This window comes from Otolemur garnettii, unplaced genomic scaffold, assembly GCF_000181295.1.
Source record: "Otolemur garnettii isolate 467f Iridium unplaced genomic scaffold, OtoGar3 scaffold00099, whole genome shotgun sequence".
In the NCBI taxonomy this organism is placed as follows: domain Eukaryota; kingdom Metazoa; phylum Chordata; class Mammalia; order Primates; family Galagidae; genus Otolemur; species Otolemur garnettii.
Window position 1 is genome coordinate 2,239,999 of NW_003852494.1, and position 22,932 is coordinate 2,262,930.

The window sequence follows — 22,932 nt, forward strand, 5'->3', positions numbered from 1 at the left end:
CTGTCCTACCTGATTATGCTACGTCCCCATTGGTGTTGCGGGCCCCCGGGCTGGATTCGAACCCACCACCTTAGGTGTATGTGGCTGGCGCCTTAGCCACTTGAGCCACAGGCGCCGAGCCGGAATATGGACATCATAATAAGACCCACCTCATAGGACTGTCCCAGCCAGTATACCTGATGCACAGGGACCCTAAGAGTGTCTAGTAAACAGGAGCACTGCAGACTGTCCTTCAGCCAGAATCCCCACAACACTGGAGAAAAGGTGAAGGATCAGAGTAGCTGCCAGTCCTGTGAGGCTATTGAAACTTAAATTAATTCAGCTCCTCAGGCTGGGAGTGATAGCTCACACCTATAATGCCAGTACTTTGGGAGGCCAAGGTAGGAGGATTGCTTGAGGCCAGGAGTTCAAGAGTAGGCAAGATAGCAAGACTTGATCTCTACAAAAAATTTAAAAATGAGGCAGAGGCTCAGCGCCTGTAGCTCAGCAGCTAGGGTGTCAGCCACATACCCTGGGGCTGTGGGTTTGAACTCGGCCCAGGCCTGCCATACAACAGTAAGAACTACAACTACAACAACAAAATAGCCAGGCGTTGTGGTGGCACCTGTAGTCTCAGCTACTTGGGAGGCTGAGGCAAGAGAATCGCTTAAGCCCAAGAGTTTGAGGTTGCTGTGAGCTATGCCACAAGGGCACTCTACTGAGAGCAATGTAGTGAGACTCTTTCTCAAAAAAAAAAAAAAAAAAAGAACCAGAGATAGTGGCTTGTGCCTATAGTCCCAGCTACTCAGGAGGCTGAGGCAACAGGATGGCTTGAGCCTAAGAGTTTCAGGCTGCAGTGAGGTATGGTCATACCATTGCAGACAGACTTTGTCCCTAAAAAATAAAAGATAATTCAGGTCTTTAGCTGTGGTATCTGCATTTCTTTCTTTCTTTCTTTTTTTTTTTTGAGACAAAGTCTTAAGCTGTAGCCCTCGGTAGAGTGCTGTGGGGTCACAGCTCACAGCAACCTCCAACTTTTGGGCTTAAGCGATTCTCTTGCCTCAGCCTTCCAAGTAGCTGGGATTACAGGTGCCCGCCACAATGCCCGGCTATTTTTTGGTTGTAGTTGTCATTGTTGTTTGGCGGGCCAGGGCTGGATTCGAACCTGCCAGCTCCAGTGTATGTGGCTGGGGTCCTAGCGGCTTAAGCTACAGGTGCCAAGCTGGTAGCTGCATTTCAAGTGATGAATTGCCACTCTGTGCCAGTGGCTAATGAACTGGGCAGCACAAAGCACCTCCATCATCACTGCAGAAAGTTCTGCTGGCAGTGGTCTCTGTCTACTGCTTCATCCCCTTGCAGCATCCTCACACCCCATTGGTCTCTTGTGCCACCTTTTCCCTGGCCTCCTGCAGTCCTTAGATAAATCCATTCTGGATGGATCTTAATATACAAATCACATTCTACTCCTGCCTCCATAGCTGAAGCACCTTCATTGGCTCCCTACTGCCCTTGTATAAAACTCCAGACTTCTCATGGTCTACATGGCTTCACCTCCCTCCACACCCCTGCACTCACTGCAGTCTAGCCAGGGCAGCCACCTCCTTGTTTCTCAAACCCACTGAACTTTTGTGTCTCAGAGCCATGTACTTGTGTTCTCACACCTGGAATGTTCTCTCGTTTCTACTTTCCCCTCCCCCATTTCCTTCCTAGCATTTGATTCTTAAACATGCAGACTAACGACCTACTCCTTTTGCAGGATAACTGCCTTCCCTCTACTTTCATAATAATATACTTTGTGCTTTATATGGTTTTTATTTATTTATTTATTTTTGAGGCAGAGTCTCATTATGTCACCCTGGGTAGAGTGCTGTGGCATCACAGCTCACAGCAACCTCAAACTTTAGGGCTTAAGCGATTCTCTTGCCTCAGCCTCCCAAGTAACTGGGACTACAGGCACCCACCACGATGCCTGATTATTTTTTTGTTGTAGTTGTCACTGTTGTTTGGCAGGCCTGAGCTGGATTAGAACCCACCAGCTCTGGTATATGTGGCTGGCGTCCTTAGCTACTGAGCTAGAGGCACTGAGCCTTATATGGTTTATAAAGTGCTTTTTTAAAAGACGGTTTCACTTTGTCACCCTCGGTAGAATGCCGTGGCATCAGAGCTCACAGCAACCACAAATTCTTGGGCTCGAGCGATCCTCTTACCTCAGTCTCCCCAGCAGTTGGGACTACAGGTGCCTATCACAACACCCGGAGCCCGGGTCTTGCTCCAGCTCGGGCTATTCCTGAATTGCTGAGCTCAAGCCATCCACCTGCCTCGGCCTTCAGAGTGCTAGGGTTACAGGTGTGGACAACTGTGCCAGGCCTCTTTAAAGTGCTTTTTTCTACAAATGATTAAGAAATCCTTACATCTGATATTATAGGGAAATTGTGAATACTCCTATTTCACATAAAGAAACTGAGTTTCATAGAAGTAAAGTGACTTGCCTGAGTCTGCTGAATCGCTGACTGTGTAGAGCCAACCCAGTTCACTGGCTTCCAAGTGGAGTGTGCTTTCTGCTTATACATACTAACACCCTGTTTTGTTTTGTTCTGTATTGTGAAAAAATAGGTTCTGGGCCTCTAGGATGTAACAACAGGGTTCATAATTATAGCACAATTACAGCAGTAGTGAACAAGTACTGTAGTCCTCTCTTATCCACAGGGTACGTTCCCAGACCCCCAGTAGATACCTGAAACTTTGGACAGTACAAAACCCAACATAATACTATGTTTTTCTTATACATACATACTTATAGTAAAGTTTAATTTCTAAATTAGTACAAGATTAACACCAATAACTAATAACAAAACAGAACAATTATAACAATATGTCAGCCTCACTACTGTTACGTTAAGGGGCCACTATTAGTAAGTTATTAATTTTTTTACGTGGAAGTCTTCCTATGAGAACCAGAAAACCTGATAAACAAATTCAAAAAGAGCTGTAATATTAGGGACCACTATTAAGTAAATAAGTGTTCCCCAAACACAAGCACTGTGATAACTGCTGCAGTCAATCTGATAACACAGCTGGCTGCCAAGTGGCTCATGGTGGGTGGCATGGACAGTGTGGATCTGCTGGACAGAGGGAGGATTCATATCCGAGCATGCGGGGAACAGAGTGGGATGGTGGGGGATTTCATCACACTACTTAGAATGGCGTGCAATTTAAAACCTAGAAACTGTTTATTTCTGGAGTTTTCTATTTAATATTTTCAGACTGCAGGTAACTAAAACTGTGGAAAATAGGCCAGGCACAGTGGGTCATGCCTGTAATCCCAGCACTTGGCAGGTCAAGGCAGGTGGATTGCCTGAGCTCACAAGTTCAAGACCAGCCTGAGCAAGAGCAGGACCTTGTCTCTAAAAAAAATAACTGGGCATTGTGGAGGGTGCCTGTAGTCCCAGCTACTCTGGAAACTGAGGCAAGAGAATCACTTGAACCCAGAGGTTTGAAGTTGCTATGATCTGTGACGCCATAGCACTCTACTGAGGGCGACAAAGTGAGACTCCGTCTCTAAAATAAAATAAAATAAAACTGTGGAAAATAAAACCACAGATAAGAGGGCGATGACTGTAATCGTCAAGTAGGGCCCTTCATGCTCAGACCGTCCTCTCATTATTGGGTGGCTAATTTGCCATGGATTTAAGTGACACCTCCTTAGAGAGGCTTCCTCACCCATGCTTACTGTCTCTAAACTGGTCTCACTGGGTGCTTTCTGTTGATATACCTGCCAGGATTTGTACTGAGATGTTTACTGTCTGTCTGCCCCTCAGACTATAAGAAACACGAGGAGAGGACCGTGTCTGTCCTTAAAAATAAACCCTGGCACCTGGCAGGCATTTCATAGGCTAATTGTCTTCAAATTGTAAAATTCTTGGTCAACTTCAGTAGAGACAGGGCTGAGATGAGCCCTCTGGGTTTGGCAACTACAGCCTGCGATGACATCAGGCAAGATGTGGAGGAGTCAGGGGACGGTGGGCTGAAGGAGGAAGTCAGACTACAAAGGGCTGTAAGCAATTGTACCAGCCTGCGCCCCACTTGGGCCTCTGCCCTTACGTTCCCTCTCTCAGAAGCCTCTTTAGACAGGCAGCAGCAGCACTGGCTCCCTCCTTTCTTTCAGGTCTCTGCAGAAATGTCACTTCCTCCAAGAGGCCTTCACTGACTACTGTGAAATGGCCTCCTCCCAAGTCTTTCCTATGACTTTCATTTTGCCTTACTGCACGTTTCACTCCCTGACTTCACAATCTTTTTCAGTTTATTATTTTTGTTCATCTCCCCCTGAGGACAGGGTCACCTCTATACTGTGTTGTATCCCTAGGAATACAGGCAAGTTCAGTAAAGGTTTAGTAAACGAAGGAACAAAGGAATGAATAGGTGAAGAAAGTGTGACAATAATCTCTATGGGTTTACACAACCCTTGCTCTTGAGGACATTTCACTTCCTGACCTGTGTTAATTCAAGCAGCCACCCTGGGAGGGAAGCTGGGCGGGCAAAATCTGTTAAGAGCCCTGGTGGCTGAGGGGGCCTTCATCAAGGTCAGGGCCAGGTACCCTGTGAGCTGGAATGCTAACTTAGTTCCCAAGGTCAGCTGTCTGCCAGGCCACTCAGAAAGTGCCAGTTCTTCCAGGAACCCTTCCCAGGCCTGGCCAACTGGGAATTAACCTCTGGAGCTCACTCAGCTCATCTGGGAAATGCAGATAATGAAAACTAGGGGAGCCGTGATGACAGTAATCATAAAGACTACTGGTTAGGTAGGTTAATATGGACGGGACAGTATTTTGTTTTTTGAGACAGGGTCTCACTTTGTTGCCCTCGGTGGAGTGCCTCAGTGAGGTTGCCACAGCAACCTCAAACTCTTGGGCTTATGAGATTCTCTTGCCTCAGCCTCCCAAGAAGCTGGGACTATAGGCGCCCGCCACAACTCCCAGCTAATTTTTATTGTTGTTGTTGCAGTTGTCATTGTTGTTTTTTTAGCTAGCCTGGCCCAGATTCGAACCAGCCAGCCTCAGGATATGTGGCTGACACCCTACCCACTGAGCTATGGTGCTGCCCATATGGATAGTATTTACCTGGGAAGGCTTACTCATTATATGCCAAGTCCCATTCAGAGCTTGCAATAACTCATCATCCCTCACAAGTAACCCACAGGGTAGACACTATTTTACCCCCTTTTTCTGGTGGAAAAAATGAAGCACAGAGAGCTGAAGTGACTGGCTCCAGGTCACACAGCAAAGGGGAAGCCTCATTAATAATAGAGGACCACAGGTGGGGCTATTGGGATGCCTTTCTTCTCAGCCTACCCCAGATGGTATAAAGGAAATCCTTACCCTGTGTGCCCCAGCCCTAAGCCTGTCAATATAGCTATCTCAAGAAAGAGGAGTCTTTTGGAAGGGAAAGCCCAGGTGCCAGCTCAGCTCCTCCAGGCTGCCTTTCTGGCTCAGCTATCCTCAGGATTCAGTGTGGGGCTCCACTTGGTGATCTGCAGATGAGGTACTTCTAATGCTGTTTATCCCATGCCTCCTTGGGAGGGCTACAGTGTTCTAGATACCCTTTCCTATCTTGAGTCAGGAGAGCCAGGTGCCACTCAGGCATATTCTTTCTAGGTCCTTGGCGCCTTCCCTCTCTGGTTCTCAGTTTCCTTATCTGGGAAAGGGGTTGATAACCCTGCTCCTGATATAGAAAGTGAAAGGACACCAGGCTGGGCAATGCTGAGCAGAGGTGAGAGACTGCTATTGTGTTTACTTCTGAAATAGAAACTTCCAAAGCAAGTTAGTAGCCCAGGTGGGAGGTCTAACCTCAGAATCGCTGGACTCACAAGCTTTGCAGAGCTTCCCAGCCAAAGGTGATATTACTCTCCCCCACTTTACCCACAATGCCATGCCTTAAAGGGGCCATGTAACCTGCCCATAGTCACAGAGAGGTCCCACTGACCTTTACAGATGGGCTTAAGAGTTTATAAAGAGCTGGGCACCGTAGCTCAGTAGTTAGGGCACCAGCCCAACCGGGGGCAGTGCGTTCGAACCTCACCTGGGCCTCATTAAGAAATGTAAAAGAAAGAAAAAAGAGTTTATAAAAGTCCCAGAGTTACATGCATTTATTTCTGGCCAGGAAAAGTCCTCGGCCTAGGTGCTCCTTGAAGCTACCTGCCTTTAAGAAGTTGGCGGAGGCTTGGTGCCTGTAGCTCAGTGGTTAGGGTGCCAGCCACATACACCGGGGCTGGTGGGTTTGAACTCAGCCCAGACCTGCTAAACATCAAGGACAACTACAACAAAACAATAGCTAGGCTTTGTGGCAGGCACCTGAAGTCCCAGCAACATGGGAGGCTGAGGCAAGAGAATCCCTTAAGCCCAAGAGTTAGAGGTTGCTATGAGCTGTGATATCACCGCACTCTAGCAAGGGCGACATAATAAGACTCTGTCTCAAAAAAAAAAAAAAAGTTGCAGAACTGTAGGGCTGTTGAAAGTGAGTTTCTCACTTCACACAGGGTTATTTTCTTTGTGGGATGGGCATTTCCCAGATCTGGATTGAGGAGAGTATTGTTGGGCCACGGTAGTACCCAAGTCTGCTGGAGGACATACAGAGGGTGGATGGCTCCCAGCTCTGGCCAGGGTGTTGGTCATGGGAAGGGTATGACAGCAGCGTGAGAGAAGCTACCAGAAGAGGAACCCATTTTTACTAACCCGGCTGGGGCCCACCCACCTGTGTTTCCTCCCCAGAGACAGGAGAAGCTGGGGCTGGGGCTGGGGCTGCCTTAGTAGGTGACACCATGCTCCGCTTCATCCCGTCTCAGCTTGCCCCAGGGCCTCCAGTGCTCCTGGAGTGCATGACATCTTCCTGTCCCCAATTCCCTGTCTTAGCAACTTCTTTGCCCCCTACTTTTTCCTACTATTTCCATCTCAGGCCAGGTAGGCAACTGTAGCTCTTCACCTCTCCAGGGCAACACCACCCCAACCTGTGCCCTGGATCCTGCCCTAAGGCACAGTCAGCTCAGTCTCTAGTTGGTGTCTTAACAGCTCACCTCACCCCGCCCACCCCCACCCCCGCCTCCTCCCAGCCCAGGAAACTTCAGGCTGGGCCACAGCTTCCTGCCTCTGAGGCTGTCAGTGCCTGGTGAGGCTTCGAGAGCAGTGGGTGTCGCAGCCCCACCCTCTCTTCACCTTCGAGCACTGAGAGCCCTGTCACCCACCTTCCCACCACCGTGGTGTCTGGAACTGCTTCCACAGGATGGAGACCAGCACCGAGACTGCCCTTCTGTGTGGGCCCCTATGGGTATGGTCTTGGCACCATGCAGGGCCACCACTCAATCCTGGGTGTTGAGAAATTCTGTCTCCCATGAGCTACACCTGTCCCACAGCTCTGGTCACCAGTGGTTGAGACTGGGTCTAGCCCATTGGGTTCTAGAACCTTCTACAAAAACCTCCACTAAACTCGTCTCTATTTTGGCCATTCCCCTCATCTTTAGCCTCTATCTTGCTTTAGTCGGTCACCTGGCCACCCTTTTCTGCCATGTGCCCTTGATCTCCGTCTACCCCACAAGTAGAGAGGAATCATCATCATCACCTGAATTCAGAGTCGCTATTCCTTCATCCCACAATCATTTCTCCAGACTGGCACTGTGACAGGCACTGTGCTGGTCCTTGCACGTGTGAGAGACCCAGTCTCTCCTTACACTGCTCAAAGACCACGGAATCTCCTCTGGACTACAGGGCCTCCTTGGTCACAGTGGGATATCCTGGAGGGGGCAACCAGATTTCTTCTCCCCTGAGGATCCCTGCTTGGTCAGCCATGCTGACCGTGAGGCCAGCTTACTACACCCAGAACTCACTGTGGGGCTCAAACCCTAGCACTGCTTTTCTCTGCTCAGAATAATCCGGTCAGGAAAGAGAGCTGGCCTCTCTGCAGCAGCTAGAGGCTGGCTTATGAGGGCCTGAACAGTGGGAGGGTTTTTAAAAGTCACAATGACAATACTTCCTGAGCCTTTCCTGAGTGCCAGCCCCTGCTCGGAGTGCTATACATCATATTAATCTGACACAATCCCCACTACTATCTCAGTGCTGATGATAGATGTGGAAACTTAAGTCCAAATGTCCCCAGTGACACACAGCCAGTGGCACCAGCTTCAAAGCCCAGGTCTGACTACAAGGCAGTGACAGGGATAGGATGGGATAGTGGATGGGCTGTGGTCTCTCACTGCTAAAGACAAAGGTGACAGGCACACCCCCACCCCTCCAGCAGCAGCTCTGCAGCACAATACTTCTTGCATCAATTAGCACCTTCAGGCCCCCACACCACAATCTGCTTTAAGCATCTAATCATGTTCTTTAAGCATCTTCCTCTGTACAAGGCCAGAATGTCTAGGAGGGGTCCCAGCCCTCATTCTGATGGGAGAGGCTCTGAGGGCAGAAGGAGGAGAGAAAGTCCCTTGACTCTTCCAGGGCCTTGGTTTGCTGTGCAATGTCTCTGCCCCACTGGCACCCCACCCACAATTGGGGTTAATGACCCTGCCCTCCCCTGACTCCCAGACATGAAAATAAATTCTCTAGACAGACCATGACTTTTATTGCCCTCCCGGCCACACCTTGGGAATTCCTCAAGCCTTTGGCTTTCCTAGCTTACACGGGGCTGGAGGTATGCTCTGTTTTGGGGGTGGCATTGCAGAGGCCCCATCCAATGGTGAGGTGAGGGTCCTCAGAGGTCACTGCAGGACCTGCTTAAGTCCAGAATGGAGGAGAGTCTGAAGCTGGAATGGCCCCTTTTCTGATCCTCTCCAGGATCTGCCTGGGAGATTGGGGGCCTCCGGATTTTTGCTCCACCCTGGGTCAGTGAGAGGCTTCACCTCACACATACAAGGCTTGGATGCCAGGGGAAGGGACAACTGCTGACTTGTTTCCACGTAGGTCACTAAACATTGAGTCACAGTGGCTGGGTGAGGCCTCACCTAGGGATCTCAACCTTTGCTCTCCAATGTTGGAGCCCAGAGGTAACAGGGGTCTTTTCATCCTCCCACCCATCACAAGACTGAGGCTAATAACACGGATAGAATTAGCATAAATTCATAAAATCCACTTGTGTGAGGAGCTGCAGGTGGCAGGGAGAACCTTATTTTGGTCCCAGGTTCCCCAGAGTTCTGATCCTTCCTCCATTCATTTTATAGAATTGTCTGGTTTCTCCCAAGAAGCCAAGAAAGCACAGAACTAGCTGTAGCAACAGAATTCTAGAAGCAGGAACTGCAGTCCATGGAATCCCAGAAGCAGAGGACACAGAACTCACATCCACAAGATCCTGGAGCTTTAGGACATGGAATTGCAGGCTACAGGCCACAGAATCCCTTAGGCTCTGATCTGCATCCCAGAGTGTCCTAGAACCACAGGGTGCAGAAATGCAGCCCACACAATCCTAGCACTAGGGGACTCCAATCTGCAGCCCACAGAGTCCTCAGAGACCACAGGATATAACACACCAATTCTGGAACCATGTAGCTAATGGTTTTTTAGAATGATAGGAGAGGAGCCAGTCCTGGGCTCTGAACGTATCAGTGCTGGGAGGGTGCAGGGAGTTCACTTTGAACGCCCTCCATTTACATATGGATCCACTGAGGCCCCTTGCCTCCAAGGCCATCCAGGCGGGCTGTGGTCCAGTGGCTACTGGCCAGGGTCCCTGTACAGCCCCCAGGAGTGATGGGAAGTCAGGGCTTTGCAAAGGTCTGCGGGTGGGGATGCCCCAGTGGGGGAATGCCCGGGTAGGGGAACCCCTCGGTCAGACGCCAGAGACCCTGGGCGCGCATAGACACTCACCGGCCGTGTCATAGAGATTCAGGGTCACCTCCTTGCTACCCACGGTTATACTGGCCGTGTACTTCTCGAACACCGATGGTGCGTAGTGCTGTGGGAGAAGGGGTGGGGCTGGTCCTTAAAGAGAACCCTCAGCTGGACCCCCACCGTTCACCACCGTCACCCAATTCAGCTCAGTCTCCTCAACCTGCTGCTAGGCTCTGGAATTCCCAAGGGGATGCCCAGGGTGGCAGCTGCCTCTCCGCGCTCAGGGCGCCAGAGCCCCGAGGGTCCGGGGTCTGGGCACAGGCTGAGGTATGTCCCTCACCCCTAGTGGTCCCAAGTCCATCCCCGCCACCCCAGCCTATGTCCTGCAGCCCACCTTGGGGGTGGGGGGATCTCACCTCAGGGAAGGAACCCTGGCAGTACACCATGAGCAGCGAAGTCTTGCCGCAGCCGCCGTCGCCCACGATCACGATCTTCAGCTCTTTCTTGCCCGGGCCTGGGGCAGCGATCTGGGCCGGGGCCCCGGGGGCGTCCATAGCCCGGAGCTAGAAGCACTAGCTGCAGCGCGCCTGGCGGACAGCCGGAGCTGAGCGCTCTGGGGCGGGGGCGGTTGCAGGGGCGGGGCCAGGGAAACCCCGCCCATTCGGAGCCTGAACCACCTCTATCAGGCAGCCTCCCTGGCCGGCCTCCCAGCCTATTTTCTCTATGCTGAAGTCCCTACCCAGCGACCTCTTAGTCCCAGAGAAACTGAGGTATCTGAGAAACCGGTGCTCAGCTGCCTTCCATCTCCATCCCGGAGCGTCATAGCGTGCCCCCAGCCAGCAAGACTGGATCGTTTGGGCCATCCACTTTGGGCGTCCTTCATTGGTTGACCCCACCTTCTGGCAAGGGCCCTCTGATTGGCCGGTTCGGCCCCCCTTAGACAGGGCTCCCTTGATTGGCAGGCTGTGTCTCCAGCTCCCGGGTTCGAGGAATCCAGGTTTCAAACTCCGGGAAAAGCCCCCCACCCTTGCCCTGTCTGAATTGTGTGGTTTGAGGTGAGTCTGCCTCTGGCCTGTTTCCCCACAGGAGGTAGTGGCAGTGGTGCCGGGGAAGAAGCTGACTTGGGGAGTCGTGTCTGCCCCCTGCTCTGGCCCTCGGAGCCCTGTGTCTGTGCGGGCTAGCAGTGGGAAATTGGGTTCCGCTTACCCGAATCCCTTTCCATAGGAGCGCAGTATGGACCGCGGGCGCCCTCTGCCGGGAAATAGTCTCGGCGCAGGCCGCACAGAGCGCTAGTGACAGACGAGGGCAAGCTCCTCCTCCCAGGAGCGGCCAGAGTTGTGAATAGAGCAAGACATCATCCGGGAGGGAGGCAGGTTGGGGGTAAATCTAGTTCAGATCAGTTGGGTCCCCTTCCGTGGACTTTGGAGACTGGTAACCTCCACACCTACTAATTTTAAGTGTTCTGCGGCAGCTGCGTGTCCTTTGTCCCTTGGAACCCTTTCATCCCTTGATCAAAACAGCACCTCCTACATGCAGGTATTAGCAGCGGTAGCTGGCTGTTATCTGTGGCCCCCATTCCTTCCCTCCTTACTACTCTGGACTGACTGTCCCCTGCACCAGTCAGACGAATGGTTAGGGCCAGCAGAAGACCCCACAGCCGGTCCACGGCAAAGGGGAGCCCACCTGGGGTAGGTGGAGCCCATATTTAACAAAATCCACCCAGCAGCCTGGTTGGGGAAGCGGGCAAATGACCTCACGTAGTCTCCCCCTCCCAAAAAAAGAAATTTCTTGCCTCTGAGCCCAGCCCGAAGACTCCCAATTCTCAGGGCCTCAGCAAGGGTCAGGTAAACTTCATTTCGTGGAGGTAAAGTGCCAACCTGGCAGTTCCATAAATGCCAGGTCAAGGTACTCAGTGCACCAGCGGGTGCAAGGCAGGGTCTGACCGCCAGAGGGCAGCAATGACTACCGTGGAAGCCAAAGTGGCGCTGGGAAGGGCAAGCCAGGACTGGCCCCTCAGGTTGGGGGGAGGGGAGCTTGGGCGCCGGGAAGTCCTTTCCTGACACTGGGCAGATAGGCATCTTCTAGGTCAAGCACCCCCACAAATTACAGCAAGTCATCCATTCCTTTTTTGCAACACATTTTATTGAGAAGTAATTGTGTTCCTGTCTGTTAGGAGCTCAGGAAAGGTTTAAAAAAGCGCAGGCTGGCATGTGAGCTAAGCCTGGCAGTGTGGAGGGCAGGCCAAGGGAAGCAGAATGGGTATGTAGCCTGGGGAAAGGTGTGGGGGCTGGAAAGCCTTGTCTGGTTCTGTGGAAGAAGGGGAAGCCAGGCAGTGCTGTTAGAGCAACTGGGTGACACCATGGAAGACACAACTGCCAAGTTCAAGGAGGTTGGCAGGGTAGACAAAAGTCTGAACAGGAGGTGCCCAGCCACAGCCAGGCCCTGAGCTCTCTGGGGGTAACCAACAGGGAGTCGTTATTAGTTGGTGCTATCTTTCAGTGGCTGCCTGAGAGTAACAAAGGTGGAGGGACTAGGTAGGTCCAAAGACCTGTGAGAAGTGAGGTTTTCCCAGGACCAGAGGGGGGAGGACAAGCCAGGGTGCAGTGACAGTCACTCAAGGAGGGGAGGACACCTCAGAAACTTGCCCCAGGCATCTGCTTCAGGGAGCCTGAAGCTGAGAGGACTTTGGAAGGAGGGAGGGAGAAGGGGAGGGCAGCTGCCCCATCTGCAAGGGGAAGAATTCATTTAGGAGTGTCACTGGAAACCTAGCACACTGGACAAGAGCCTGACAGTCCTCAAAATCCTCAGACCTCAGTTCCCACTTTCTCCATCTGATAAATGGGGCTATAATCTCTATTTAAGACAAGCTTGCACAAAATTGGAGGGAGGGAGGGAAAGAGGAAGGGTGGAAATGGGCACAAGTGCATCTTCCCAGCCCAGCTCCAGGCCAAGCAGAACAGCTGACACTGCCCAGCCTGCCACCCACCCCTGCCTGGCCAGGAGGCTGGCAAAACCCCAGCCTTGTCCAGCCTAGAGCATGTTTAATTTGGATCTGGCTCCCGTGGTGATGGTGGGGCTGGATCTGTAGCTAAAAATACCCAGGAGCCACGCCAGCTGCTCAGAGCTTTCTCAGAGGCTGCCAGACCAGCCGAGGACCTGAGTATGCCTGCTGGCCAGAGGCTGTTCCCTTACCTGCGCTGTTCCAAGGACCTCGGTCACTGTATGCCACTGAACTTGAGATCCACTGGGAATTCCTGAAGAGTTGTAGAAGGCAAGAAAGAGGTTATAGCAGTCACATACCAATGCCAATTCGGTACCCAATAAACACAAAAGGAGGGACAGTCAGTGAAACACAGTATTATAATTTCATGAAAACCTACTTATTTTATAGATCATTGTACAAGTAACTAACAACACTTTAGTCACATTCTCTCCATGTCCTTTTCTTTACATTTTCTTCTCTTTGTGGTGGGGACAGATGTATTTGCTGCATTCATTGCATGCCTTCAAATATTTCTGGTCTCTCCCAGGAACAAAGGTAGCAGCAACCCTTCTTTTGGGTAAACTTTCCACTGCTTGTCTCATTAACTATTCCTTCTGGTTCAGTATGAACTGTTCCTCTTGTCACCATGCCTTATCCTTGATTGTACTTGTGTCCACAAAGATTCATTGCCATTGTATGTTTTTGTTTGTTTTTGGCCAGGGCTGGGTTTGAACCTGCCACCTCCAGCATATGGGGCCAGTGCCCTACTCCTTTGAGCCACAGACACTGCCCCACCATTGCATGTTTTTTGTGGTGACTGTTTGCATTTTGGGTGTGCCTTCTCATGTTTTCTCCACAGCTATTGTGCCAAATCCTTCAAAAAGCATTTTCTTCCCAATTGTTTATTTGAACGACCAGTGGCTATTTGTTTCTCAAAAAATCACATGTGAATTGTATGCTACAATGTCAATGATGTGGAAGAAACTGTCAGGGGCCAACCTCGGTGACCTCATGTACTTACCAAGTGTGTCAACACCTGTCTTAGTAACGTCGTAAAAGTGGATTACATCAGGCTGGTTATCTGTCATCTTCATATCGTCATACTGTGTGGAAGGTACACCAATAACTTACCAATATCACATAGGGAAAGAAGGCAAATCTCACTGTACCAGATGGACAGTTTTTCATTAACGCTGGCCTGAGTTCTAGAGGCAAATCCCTTTTATCACTGCCAACAGTACCAACTGTGGTTATATTCTTTTGAAGCAAGTTGAAAGCCAGGGAAATCGAGGTAAACTTTCTGTCCATGGCAACATTTCTTCCAGACTAATCCCAGTTACAGTTCTGAACTAGTCTTTTTACAAAGGTTCTGATTTTTCTGTGTAAAGCTCTGCTGCAAAACAGTAGTTTGTAGAAGAATCACACAAAAGATTCATTGCAATTCCATGCTTCCCAGGCTCAGTTGGTTTGTAAAGTCTACATGGACAACATGCATGCAACGACACCAATTCTTCATTGACAGTGACAGATTCATGAGGACTGAAGTGCAGTGAGAGCTATTTATAACCATATTCCAAAGCTCTTGAACTAGAGCAAAGTTATCGTGCTGTCTGCGAGCTTTGTGTGTTGCATCATCATCAAAACGTAGACACTTCAGTAGGAGTCACATTCTGTGTTCAGAAAACGTAGCATGGTAAACTAGAAAATTCTCACTGAAAAGAGCTCAGGTATTGTCTTTACTTGGCCCACATACACCACAATTTATAAGAATTCCAATTAGTCCTAATAGTTCTTCTTTTACAAAATTGCCAGAATTTTGGATGAATACGTCCTTACATAACTCATCGACTAGATGTAGCTTCTGGTTTGTAAACTTGGTAATTACATCCACAGTTTCACTATCAATAAATAGTTGGAAAGCATCCAATGGCGTTTTGGGTTCTATTCCTGATGGTACTCCTGATTGAGTCTCATAGTAAGAGCTGATTGTTCTCTCCCTTAATCCTTCACTGAATATGAGTTCCAAGCCCTTCCTGATGGTGCTGTCATCTGAACCATAGGCTGCTCTATTTTTACAGATGGGCGTGGTCTTCTCTTGGGCTCCATATTTTGCATTTCTTTTTCTCCATTGTCATCATCTTCCTCTTCACTCTCTTCCTCAGAAGGAATAATTTCAAGTTCCACCTCTGCGAATTCATCTTTTTCACTATCTGAACTAGTGAAAATGCCCCCATTTCTTTCTTTCCTTCAAAACCTGGCACTATCAGTTCTTCAGTTATCTTGGCTATCTCCTTTTGAGCCCCCTCTCTCCATAGCACTGTCAGCTACTGACAAATTATACTACCTCTTCGCCATATTTGTGTCTGTATCATGAGAAAAAAAGTCATTACTTGACATAAATGGATTTACAAAATTATCAGATATCCTATATTTTCACTCATATATACCTTGATGGTCACCAAACACAGATACACTGCTAACTTTACTATACTGGCTCTTCCTGGAAGACACAACTCATCACTGCCTGTAAGAAAAATGTTGAAAACTGCTGATCCAAGATTGCTGACATTCCAAAGTGTCACAGATGGGTGGGTAAGGGTCTAATAACAAAAGTCATAAAGGGTGAACTCCCAGCTCTTTCAATAAATATACAACAACAAAATCACGATGGGGTCGATCCCTGACCTCCCCCCGCCCCCACTGGTATGCAACTAAACTGGTTCTGGTTCTTGACACAAAAGCCGTCAGGACACAGAAGCCTAGTGCAGCTGCCAGGAGGCATCTGTGGGGTAAACTCATTTGTGTACACACAGAGGCCTGTGTCACAGTGAGGCCAACAGGGAAATGGAACCCAGAAAGGCAGCAGGGACCTGATCTTTTCAGGGCAAAGTCCAGCAGGCCCAGGTCAGGCTGAAGAGGCTGACACTTATAATCATCACCTCCCTGGGTGCCTCAGAATAACCCAAGATGCCCCTCCCATGAGGCAGAAGATACTGGGCTCTAGTAGGTGAAACCATTTCCAGGGACAGGAAGGGGCCAGGGGAATACAGGGCTGTATGCCTGACCTTCTGAGGACTCCCCCAGACCCTGCTGCCCAGGAGAACCTGAGGGATGGGAGGTCCACTTCAGGAGGACACAAAACTCCCTTTATACTCAAACAACTCAAAAGCTATCACCCAACTCCCTTTTCCCTGTGTGCACATGGCAAAAACTTGCTGGAAACACACCAGCTGGCAAGCTCTGAACCCACATGACAAGAGATGGTGGGGGTACCTCTCTACCAGGCAGAGTCTGCATCTCCACCATGAGGGTCAGAAAGGTCATTATTCCATGCTAGGGCTCCCGGTAGACAGACCGGAAGAGGCGGGGATGTTGATGGCCCAGTAGTAAGGCAAGCCCAGCCACCTCCCAGCCCAGGCTGCTCTTCTGCTGGCGTGGCCCTCTCCTGGGGCCTGGAGCCAGGCATGCACTGCCCCAAGCTCATAGGTGACCTGCAGCCGAGTGCCTTGTCCTCCCTCACTCCCAGGGAGTGACATGGGGAAGGGAGGTGACACAAAAAGGAGAAAGAGGGGGTGAGACTCAAGTGGAGAGAGGGGCACAATTCTTCCAGGTGGGGTACCAGCTTCCTCTCTGAGAATCACACCCAGACCACAGTTTAGCACCTAATTGCTCCCTAATTGGCTCTAGGGCGGGAGTGGAGAAACAGGCTATAGCTGGCCTGGGTGCAGCTGTAGGCAGAAGACAATCAATTATTCAGTCATCCGAGGCCAGTGGGAGATAAAGACCAACCTGGGAGTGCCGAAGACTCTTATCTAAAAGGAGGTATACCCCTCTCAGGCAGTTGACAGGCCAAGTGAGGCTCAAGGGGTTCAAAGAGCTCCTCAATGGTAGAGCAACTGAAAACTAGGTTTTAGGGAGTGTGGACTGAGGGGAGGCTTGTGCATATGAATGTACACCTCATCAATTCCTCTCAGCAAAGATGAAAGTACACATACTTGTACTGGGGAGGGGGGGAAGACACTGGAGCAGGATGCAGAGGGGCACACCTCTCCCTCTGGGCAAAAGAGAACATTAAGGCAGGAGCCAACAGCACCACACTGCTTGCTTCCAAGCAGACAACCCCTGGTAGCGAGGCCAGCAGGCAGCTGGCAAGAGAGCCCAAAATAACCCAGACAGCTGGGGTGGGGTGGGGCATAGGGATGGGGATAGGAGTCAGAACACCTGGAACCCCATCCTGGCTCTACTAGTGGTGGCCTGGTGACCTTGGGCAAGTCACTTCTCAACAGGCCAAGAGTAGGTGACTACAAATTATGACCCCACCAGGGGACGCCTGGGACAGGCCTCTACCCTCAGGCAGACCCAAACTACTCAGGAGGAAAGCTGTGCTAGATGCTTCAGCCAGTTTCCCCTTTGCCCTGAGGCTGTACCACGTGCTTTATTCAGCAGGTGGGCTGGTGGGGGAGGAATTCTCAAAACAGCCCAGCCCCCACTCCCAGCAATATCACAGTCACAATGGAGGCCAAGCCTGTGAAGCCTGCTTTGAGGACAGCCCCCTTAATCGCATTTAATCCTCCCACCACCCTTTCCAGCAGGCATCATTATCACCCTTTTACAGGGAGAGGCTTACCCAAGGTCACTAGCACCGCGGAGGTTCCAACCCACAGCTGACTTACAGCTTTCCTTGATTAAGCACCAAGAAGCTGCCAAAAAAATCCTGGTGGGCACAGGGTACCAGGGAGCAGAGGTGATGGACTTGAAAGCTGAAGACCAAATGGGAGATGCAGCCTGATGAGTAGAACCTGGACCCAAATGGTTCATCAAAGACATCACAAACTAGAGATCACATGAAGGGGGGCAGAGATCAAGGGCCACAAATCTCCAGCTGAGGAACTTCCCAGACAAAGAGGAGGGGAAGCCACGTGACATCAGCTGGTCTGAACAGAAGGAAACCAATTACTACGTGCCAGGAACCAAGCAATACCCCAGGTGTTATCTAGCCCAAAGGGTCTTAAAATGCGTCCCCCAAAGGTAACATCAGTGTCACCTGGGAACTTGTTAGAAATTCAAGTTCTCAGGCTCTACCTATTACATTAGACACTTGGGGACCAGGTCCAGAATGCAGTTTGAATGAGCTGCCACCGTGATTCTGATGCCCACTCCAGTTTGGGAATCGAGTTTGTGATCGAGCCCCATTTCTGTGGATGAAGAAACTGGGGCTCAGAGACCATGCAGCTTATTCAAGGTCATATGCTCATAAAGATAAATGGCTAGCCAGGTTTCAAATCCAGCTTTGGCTGATTCTAGAAACAAGACTATACACATCTGTCCATTTTGGAAGTGGGGAGGGATTGCAAGGAGGAGTATGGAAGGCTCTTTGACAGAGAAAAAGGCCCAGATCTCAGGTCCCTCTGTTCTTCACCTCCCTAGCAACTAAACACCAGCAGCTATACTGTCAGTTCACATGCCATGCCCCATTGATGGTGAGAAGGAAAGGCCACACAGCACTACCGACTTTCTGGCAGCCGCCTATACCTTTCAAAAGTAGGAGGCATCCAGGGCCTTCCCTCCACTCTAAAACACACAACTGGGAAATACTTGCAAGTGCAGCCTCTAGTATGCTGCTAAATTCAGCAGAGAACTGCACGCCCCACATGCTTGACAACAGAAGCTGACAGGCAGGGATGGATGGCCGAGCAGGCCCAGCAGGCAGCGCAGTTCACACACACAGGCACATATCTGTGTGGGGGAGGGGCTGCATAACTAGCCCAGCGGGTTTGGGGTCCCGCCCTCCCTAGGCTGCAGGCCAAAGCCCCCCAGTCTCCCACAAGGCATGGAAAAGGGCTCACACCTACCTTAGTGGGAGAACTGTCAGAGTCAAACTAAGCCTGCTTCTGTTGTCCAAAGGACTGTCCACTCTGGGGGTATCTGGACGTTGGCCCCTATCCCGCAAAGAACCTGGGAGGGGTAAAGAAAGCCGGAGGGCAGATTAGGGTCGTCCCCGGCTTGTCAGTCAGGCAGTCGACAGGCCAAATGCAAACCGGATAGGGCCAGCTCCCCTCCTAGCAGCTAAGGCGACCCTCACTCTAGAAAGGACAGCGTGGGGGGGGGGGTGCCTGAGTCACTAAGGTTCAGCTCGGGCGACTAGCAGCAGGAGGCAACTCATCTGCATTTCCAAAGGCCCGCCCCGACCGCATCCCCTCCCCCAGGAAGGGCTGGAGATCTGAGGGTTTACCCTACAGCCCTCCGCCTTGGGGGATCCCGGGGGAAGGCCCACTCAGCTTTCCCAGGCCCCAACCCCCACCTCCCTCCTGGAGAGCTGGGTTGGAGGGGGTGTGCCCTGAGCGGCCAAATGGGGCGTCTGCGGACACCACAAGGGCCCCTCGCCCAACCTGGGGACAAAGGGTGCAACCGGCCCCTCCTGCTCTGCCATCAAAGTGCTATTGGAAGGCCAGGCCTGAACGCCTAAGGGAGAGGGGGCCCCCTGGGGTCTGGGCAAGGCCGCGCGGGGGCTTCCGCAACTTCCCGAGGACCGGATTCAGGGACCAGCCTCGAGGTCCTGTGCCACTGGCTCCCGTACACTAGAGAGGGGGAAGAGCAGCGGCGGCCGAGCCGGAGCGAGGCCTCCTCGTGCCCGCCTTGCCTCCGAATCGGAGCCTCCCTCGGCCCCCGGCGGCCTGGAACGCAGGAGGCTGCTAGCCCGGCTTCCCCTCCCCTCCCCCCGGCCACCGCCGCCGCCCTCCCTTCCTCCCAACTGGCGCGCGGCGGTCGCCACCGCCCCAGCCACGGGCGGCGCGCGAAATGGCGCCCGTCTGGCCGCCGCACCCGGCGGAGGCGAGCGCGGGAGCTGCGGCTCGCGACGTCCCCTAGGCCCGCAGCCCCAGAAAGGGCCACTGAAATCTGTCCCCCAGCCCAGGACGCGGTACCCAGCGGGCTCCTGGGGCCTGGCCTGGCCGCCGGCTGCGCACTTCCAACAGCCGGGGAAGGAGGGAGGAAGAAAGAGCACCGGCCGCCATTAGCCACCGCAGCCCTGGCCCGGCCTGCCCGCCAGCCCCAGCCGGCGGATGAGCTCGAAGCCTGAAAACAAAACTCGTGTTTGGACGGGAGGAGCTAGCGCGGGGAAGACAGGCAGCGCCCAGAGCTGCAGGCGGGAGAGATGCTGCGTCATGGTGCCAATATGGACGCCGGCCTTTTGTCCTTTTTCCCTTTGGAGGCACAGGCGCGCCCCTGAGCCCCAAAAAGCCAACTTCGGGATACGAAATCACCACAATCAAAAGGGAAAGAGGCCCAAGGATGGACGGGGAGGTTTCCTCGTCTTTTGAGCCCCCTGTCTCCAAAGCACTTCAGTTTCTCTCCGAATCAAGGCTCAGACCTGGGAAGGACAAGGGGGTCGAGCGCAGGCGGCTTCTTGGTTGCCAGAGAGTAGCTGCAGCGTCCCCTCTTCTCTCCTCTAGGGCAAAAAAGACAAAGAGGGTCTTAAGAACCTTCCTTGTCTAACTCCCCTTCCCTGTTCCGACTGCCAAACACAAAGCTCCAGAATCCTCCTCTCTCCCCTCAGCTCCCAAACACTTGCAGCCCTTGGCCTGCAAAAGGATTTCCTTGAAGGGGCAAAAGTCACTTTTTTCTTTTTTTTTACTTACCCGCTCAGCCCGGTGCCATGGAGTCTAGAAGATCAAGCTGGGCGGTGGTTTTGGAGATGTTATTGTAAAAATATCTTTTGTTTGTTTGTTTAGTTGGGAAATTTGGGGATTATGGTGTTGTCTTTTTTGATGTTTACCTTTTTGTAAGTTACACTCTATGGCATTTTCTGCTCCTTCCACTTCTGCAAACTCTCCAGTGTTGGGTTGGCAAAAAGGCGGCTTCGCTGAGGACTGTTTACTGCTCGGGATATAGCAATGGTATGATCGTCAATTAAGAGACAAAAGGCGAAAATACACAGTCAAATCAAACAAAAGGCAAAAGTCGCACCAGCCACCCAACTACCATAGAAAATACCCCCAGTTAAGGTTGGTGTTGGCTCGAACCAGCTAGGACTTGTTTTCCAGTTTTAATCTAGTTTCCTGTGACGGCTTTAGTCTCTTCACACAAAGAGAAGGTCTTCCTTTCCCTCAGCCCCCCTTCCACCCTACCCCACCAAAGGAGAAAAACAAAACTGTTTTTCTTCAAATAGATCGATTTCAAAGAAAAGTGTACACGTTACTGGGAAGAAAGAGACTAGCATTTATTGCTGTGAACGTTTTCAAAAGCATAAAGCTAAAACCTTAGCTTTATAAAAGCAAAATCGTCTAAAAGCATTTTAACTGGCGTATCGTAGACAAGAGAGACAAAGACACACATGCAGATGAAGGTTCGGAAAATTAAGGACATCTCAGCAACATTAACATGAAAAACTGCACTGCATAAGGACATAATGGATTGGGTACTTACAACGTTAAAGATTTTTTTAAAACTTAAAAGTAACAACTGCTCACAATTTTTTGTTGCTGTCATTTCGCTAGTCCTAAAACTATACATTTAAAACATTACCTTGTTAAAAAGAGAGAAGGAGTTAATAAGATGGCCAGGTTTAAGTGTTTAATAGAGGAAACTATATATTTAAAAATTTATTGTTCAGCCAAGAGAATACAGATTAAGACAGTTCCGAGCTCCCTCCCACCCACCCAAAGAAAAAAAGAGGAAAAAAATTAAATATGTCATTTACTTAGGTTTTTTGGAATTCAAAATTGTTAACTGCTGACATTAATGGTGTGCTATGACCTAGTTATACAAGACAAAGATGGATTCCAAGTCATAAGGAAAAGTCCAGATCTTTTTAAAAAGTCTTCTTCATTCTTCCAATTTTGAATCCTGTGGCCTGTTGACAAATGTTAAACAACACATTGAGGCGTCCTGAACTGGATGGTGGAGTCAAAGGAAAAACATTCCCCATTTGCAACAAAGGAAAAACCCACTTGGCCATTTAATTCCATTGCAGAAAAATGGCTTCCCTCATCTGTTGGCCTCTCCTTGGTGTCTGATGAAGGATGTTTTGAGATCAGCGTCTAATAACTCAAGCCCTATAGAAGCCGCGCGCTGATTGGCTGCCGCGCCCTGCCGCCCTGCTCCAGCCAATTACCTATCCACGGCCAAATTACAAACCCCGAAAAGAGCCCCAATATGAAATACACCATCACGAAACCCCAGCAAGGCGGCTTTTTCGCCTCGGCCGCCCGAAAAGAGAGGCATAGGGGGCTGCAAATGCGTCCTCATGCAGCCCTAGAGCCTCGGAGTTGAACTCACAAAATGGAAGCCGCGCGCTGATTGGCTGCCGCCACTCCCGGACCTTTAATAAAGAAAGGGGAAGGAAAAGATAAATGCAAAAAAGGGGGACTCTCTCCTCCGCTGGTGGCTGAAGGAAGAAGGGGGAGGGAGAAGCATGTGTTCAGGACAATTACAAGGCGCTCTCCTCCAAAAATAAAAACAGAGAAAAAAGCTTCTATCACCCAACTCCAGGCGAGGGCTGCATCCTCCCAGGAATGTGAATGCTAATTTGGTTAAAATCCTGGTTTCCCCTCCCCAGCTCCGTTCCGGGGGAGGGGGTCGCGGGCCAGAAGAGGAAGCCGGAGCGCAGATACCTCGATTGCAACTCCTCTCGAGTAGACGTCTGCATCTCCCCTCAAGGCTTCTTAGCGTGCAAACACACAATCGGCCCCCCAAAACCTAGCCCTTTCCCCCGAGTCCCCACGCGGCCACCTCCGGTCCTGGCAGTTTGAAAACAGTTTTGGTGGCCCGAGGCGCACGCAGTGGCGGCTGAGGCTCCGAGGGTAGCCCCAGGCGCGGGAGGTAGAGCCCGGGGAGACCCCCTTCCCCCGCCAGCCAAGACCCCCACCTCAGTCCCAGCAGAATAAATAAATTAAAAGGCCTTCCCCCCGGGGAGGGGGGAGGCAGTGTGGGAGCGCGCGAGTGAGGGGTGGGGGGCCGCTGGGGCCCGGGGCTTTGGCGGCGCAGCTGCCGCCGCCGGGAGAGTGCCTGGGGAAGCAGCGAGGAAGGAGAGGGGAGGAGGAAGAGGAGGAGGAGGAAGAGGAGGAGGGTGAGCGCTCGGGTCGGGCTCCTTAGCGGTGTATTGTGGGATGTGCGGCTACTGGGAGCCGAGCCTCCGCCGCCAGCCGCCTCCCGGGCAGCAGCAGCAGC

The 22,932-nt window shown here is 51.3% G+C and overlaps 1 protein-coding gene, 1 long non-coding RNA gene and 1 other non-coding gene across 3 annotated transcripts in view; all 3 read right to left on the reverse strand.

Annotated features, from left to right (window-relative positions):
- Positions 1-10,394, reverse strand: part of RHOF (ras homolog family member F, filopodia associated) — a 15,815-nt gene extending 5,421 nt beyond the window's left edge. Inside the window, exons 1-2 of the mRNA XM_003796006.3 lie at positions 10,199-10,394; positions 9,819-9,906 (exon numbers count right to left, since the gene is read on the reverse strand). Coding sequence (XP_003796054.1) covers positions 9,819-9,906; positions 10,199-10,336 — 226 coding nt within the window. The 5' untranslated portion in view covers positions 10,337-10,394. The remainder of the gene's footprint in view (positions 1-9,818; positions 9,907-10,198) is intronic.
- On the reverse strand, positions 2,915-2,976 carry LOC111727297. Its single transcript, XR_002774876.1, has one exon. It is a non-coding gene; the product is annotated as a U7 small nuclear RNA (small nuclear RNA).
- Positions 10,395-20,064: 9,670 nt separating the features above from the next.
- LOC111727268 lies at positions 20,065-22,609 on the reverse strand. The gene is made up of 2 exons (XR_002774856.1): positions 21,464-22,609; positions 20,065-20,640 (listed from the first exon to the last, which is right to left on the reverse strand). It is a non-coding gene; the product is annotated as an uncharacterized LOC111727268 (long non-coding RNA).
- Positions 22,610-22,932: the final 323 nt, after the last annotated feature.